We start from the raw sequence: 5,000 nt of genomic DNA, 5'->3' as shown, positions 1-5,000 counted from the left end.
ATAGTAACTACACCATCCTGATTTATGTCCATTTTCTAAGGGGAGAAAAGAACATGTAATAAAAAAGCAATTCTCCAAATTTATAGTGAGGTGCAATCTGGAAAAGTATCCTAAAAAGGTACATTTATTTTCATTACAAATAAGTTATAAATGATTGTGCCCAAGCTCCCACAATTGCATAAAGCTTTTAATGAATGTGCCTGCTGTACACAGTATTACATGGAAGAAAGTCTGGACGTGTTGTTTCAGTGCCTCCTCTTTAAGGCGTGGATGGATAGATTTCCCCATCAAATCATAAATAGATTTCAATATATCCAACATTTCCTGCAAAAAAAAAAAAAGGTAAAGTACACAGCATTTGTATGTAATACTTTAGAGTGTCAATTTTGCTAAACAATCAAAAATGAGGACGTTTTTCAGTCAAGACATAATATCGAAAACATTATATTTAGAAATTGTTTTTAAAAAATCTGTTTTCAGACCTCTTTAGTAATGTGTCCATCTTTGTTGATGTCATAGAGATTGAAAGCCCAGTTCAGTTTTTCTTCAGTAGTGCCTCTCAACAGAACAGACAGATCACAGACTAACTCCTGCACAAGAACAGAGATCACAGACTAACTCTGGCACATGAACAGAGATCACAGACTAACTCTTGCACAGGAACAGAGATCACAGACTAACTCCTGCACAAGAACAGAGATCACAGACTAACTCTGGCACATGAACAGAGATCACAGACTAACTCTGGCACATGAACAGAGATCACAGACTAACTCTTGCACAGGAACAGAGATCACAGACTAACTCTTGCACATGAACAGAGATCACAGACTAACTCTTGCACAGGAACAGAGATCACAGACTAACTCCTGCACAAGAACAGAGATCACAGACTAACTCTGGCACATGAACAGAGATCACAGACTAACTCTTGCACATGAACAGAGATCACAGACTAACTCTTGCACAGGAACAGACAGATCACAGACTAACTCCTGCACAAGAACAGAGATCACAGACTAACTCCTGCACAAGAACAGAGATCACAGATTAACTCCTGCACAAGAACAGAGAGATCACAGACTAACTCCTGCACAAGAACAGAGATCACAGACTATCTCCTGCACATGAACAGAGATCACAGATTAACTCCTGCACATGAACAGAGAGATCACAGACTATCTCCTGCACATGAACAGAGATCACAGACTATCTCCTGCACATGAACAGAGATCACAGACTATCTCCTGCACATGAACAGAGAGATCACAGACTAACTCTGGCACAAGAACAGAGATCACAGATTAACTCCTGCACAAGAACAGAGATCACAGATTAACTCCTGCACATGAACAGAGAGATCACAGACTATCTCCTGCACATGAACAGAGATCACAGATTAACTCCTGCACATGAACAGAGAGATCACAGACTATCTCCTGCACATGAACAGAGAGATCACAGACTAACTCCTGCACAAGAACAGAGATCACAGACTAACTCCTGCACAAGAACAGAGATCACAGACTAACTCCTGCACAGGAACAGAGATCACAGACTAACTCCTGCACAGGAACAGAGATCACAGACTAACTCCTGCACAAGAACAGAGATCACAGACTAACTCCTGCACAAGAACAGAGATCACAGACTAACTCCTGCACAGGAACAGAGATCACAGACTAACTCCTGCACAAGAACAGAGATCACAGACTAACTCCTGCACAAGAACAGAGATCACAGACTAACTCCTGCACAAGAACAGAGAGATCACAGACTATCTCCTGCACATGAACAGAGATCACAGATTAACTCCTGCACATGAACAGAGAGATCACAGACTATCTCCTGCACATGAACAGAGATCACAGACTATCTCCTGCACATGAACAGAGAGATCACAGACTAACTCTGGCACAAGAACAGAGATCACAGATTAACTCCTGCACAAGAACAGAGAGATCACAGACTATCTCCTGCACATGAACAGAGATCACAGATTAACTCCTGCACATGAACAGAGAGATCACAGACTATCTCCTGCACATGAACAGAGATCACAGACTAACTCCTGCACAAGAACAGAGGTCACAGACTATCTCCTGCACATGAACAGAGAGATCACAGACTAACTCCTGTACATGAACAGAGATCACAGACTAACTCCTGCACAAGAACAGAGATCACAGACTAACTCTGGCACAAGAACAGAGATCACAGATTAACTCCTGCACATGAACAGAGAGATCACAGACTATCTCCTGCACATGAACAGAGATCACAGACTAACTCCTGCACAAGAACAGAGATCACAGACTATCTCCTGCACATGAACAGAGAGATCACAGACTAACTCCTGTACATGAACAGAGATCACAGACTAACTCCTGCACAAGAACAGAGATCACAGACTAACTCCTGCACAGGAACAGAGATCACAGACTAACTCCTGCAAAGGAACAGAGAGATCACAGACTAACTCCTGCACAAGAACAGAGATCACAGACTAACTCTTGCACATGAACAGAGATCACAGACTAACTCCTGCACAAGAACAGAGATCACAGACTAACTCCTGCACAAGAACAGAGAGATCACAGACTATCTCCTGCACATGAACAGAGATCACAGACTAACTCCTGCACATGAACAGAGATCACAGACTAACTCCTGCACAAGAACAGAGATCACAGACTATCTCCTGCACATGAACAGAGATCACAGACTAACTCCTGCACAGGAACAGAGAGATCACAGACTAACTCCTGCACAGGAACAGAGAGATCACAGACTAACTCTTGCACATGAACAGAGATCACAGACTAACTCCTGCACATGAACAGAGATCACAGACTAACTCCTGCACAAGAACAGAGATCACAGACTAACTCCTGCACAAGAACAGAGATCACAGACTAACTCCTGCACATGAACAGAGATCACAGACTAACTCCTGCACAGGAACAGAGATAACAGACTAACTCCTGCACAGGAACAGAGATCATAGACTAACTCCTGCACAAGAACAGAGATCACAGACTATCTCCTGCACATGAACAGAGATCACAGACTAACTCCTGCACAGGAACAGAGATCACAGACTAACTCCTGCACAGGAACAGAGATCATAGACTAACTCCTGCACAAGAACAGAGATCACAGACTATCTCCTGCACATGAACAGAGATCACAGACTAACTCCTGCACATGAACAGAGATCACAGACTAACTCCTGCACAAGAACAGAGATCACAGACTAACTCCTGCACAAGAACAGAGATCACAGACTAACTCCTGCACAAGAACAGAGATCACAGACTAACTCCTGCACAAGAACAGAGATCACAGACTAACTCTGGCACATGAACAGAGATCACAGACTAACTCTTGCACAGGAAAAGAGATCACAGACTAACTCCTGCACAAGAACAGAGATCACAGACTAACTCTGGCACATGAACAGAGATCACAGACTAACTCTTGCACAGGAACAGAGATCACAGACTAACTCCTGCACAAGAACAGAGATCACAGACTAACTCTGGCACATGAACAGAGATCACAGACTAACTCTTGCACATGAACAGAGATCACAGACTAACTCTTGCACAGGAACAGACAGATCACAGACTAACTCCTGCACAAGAACAGAGATCACAGACTAACTCCTGCACAAGAACAGAGATCACAGACTAACTCCTGCACAAGAACAGAGATCACAGACTAACTCTGGCACATGAACAGAGATCACAGACTAACTCTTGCACAGGAACAGAGATCACAGACTAACTCCTGCACAAGAACAGAGATCACAGACTAACTCTTGCACATGAACAGAGATCACAGACTAACTCTTGCACAGGAACAGACAGATCACAGACTAACTCCTGCACAAGAACAGAGATCACAGACTAACTCTTGCACAGGAACAGACAGATCACAGACTAACTCTTGCACAAGAACAGAGATCACAGATTAACTCCTGCAAAAGAACAGAAAGATCACAGACTATCTCCTGCACATGAACAGAGATCACAGATTAACTCCTGCACATGAACAGAGAGATCACAGACTATCTCCTGCACATGAACAGAGATCACAGACTAACTCCTGCACAAGAACAGAGATCACAGACTAACTCCTGCACAAGAACAGAGAGATCACAGACTATCTCCTGCACATGAACAGAGATCACAGACTATCTCCTGCACATGAACAGAGAGATCACAGACTAACTCTGGCACAAGAACAGAGATCACAGATTAACTCCTGCACAAGAACAGAGAGATCACAGACTATCTCCTGCACATGAACAGAGATCACAGATTAACTCCTGCACAAGAACAGAGAGATCACAGACTATCTCCTGCACATGAACAGAGATCACAGATTAACTCCTGCACATGAACAGAGAGATCACAGACTATCTCCTGCACATGAACAGAGATCACAGATTAACTCCTGCACATGAACAGAGATCACAGACTATCTCCTGCACATGAACAGAGATCACAGACTAACTCCTGCACATGAACAGAGATCACAGACTAACTCCTGCACAAGAACAGAGATCACAGACTATCTCCTGCACATGAACAGAGATCACAGACTAACTCCTGCACAAGAACAGAGATCACAGACTATCTTCTGCACAAGAACAGAGATCACAGACTAACTCCTGCACAAGAACAGAGATCACAGACTAACTCCTGCACAGGAACAGAGATCACAGACTAACTCCTGCACAAGAACAGAGATCACAGACTAACTCTTGCACATGAACAGAGAGATCACAGACTATCTCCTGCACATGAACAGAGATCACAGATTAACTCCTGCACATGAACAGAGAGATCACAGACTATCTCCTGCACATGAACAGAGATCACAGACTATCTCCTGCACATGAACAGAGAGATCACAGACTAACTCTGGCACAAGAACAGAGATCACAGATTAACTCCTGCACAAGAACAGAGAGATCACAGACTATCTCCTGC

At 43.4% G+C, this 5,000-nt stretch overlaps 1 protein-coding gene across 1 annotated transcript in view; it reads right to left on the bottom strand.

Annotated features, from left to right (window-relative positions):
- Positions 1 to 5,000, bottom strand: part of kcnip4b (potassium voltage-gated channel interacting protein 4b) — a 27,829-nt gene that overhangs the window by 3,052 nt on the left and 19,777 nt on the right. The window contains exons 5-7 of the mRNA XM_051705081.1: positions 483 to 590; positions 220 to 324; positions 1 to 35 (exon numbers count right to left, since the gene is read on the bottom strand). The exon at positions 1 to 35 is cut by the window's left edge and continues 28 nt beyond it. Of these exons, the coding sequence (XP_051561041.1) occupies positions 1 to 35; positions 220 to 324; positions 483 to 590 (248 nt within the window). The remainder of the gene's footprint in view (positions 36 to 219; positions 325 to 482; positions 591 to 5,000) is intronic.

The sequence above is a fragment of the Myxocyprinus asiaticus genome, chromosome 8, assembly GCF_019703515.2.
Source record: "Myxocyprinus asiaticus isolate MX2 ecotype Aquarium Trade chromosome 8, UBuf_Myxa_2, whole genome shotgun sequence".
Lineage (NCBI taxonomy): Eukaryota > Metazoa > Chordata > Actinopteri > Cypriniformes > Catostomidae > Myxocyprinus > Myxocyprinus asiaticus.
Note: the sequence above shows the minus strand (reverse complement) of the source record. Positions and strands in the feature narration are given on the sequence as shown.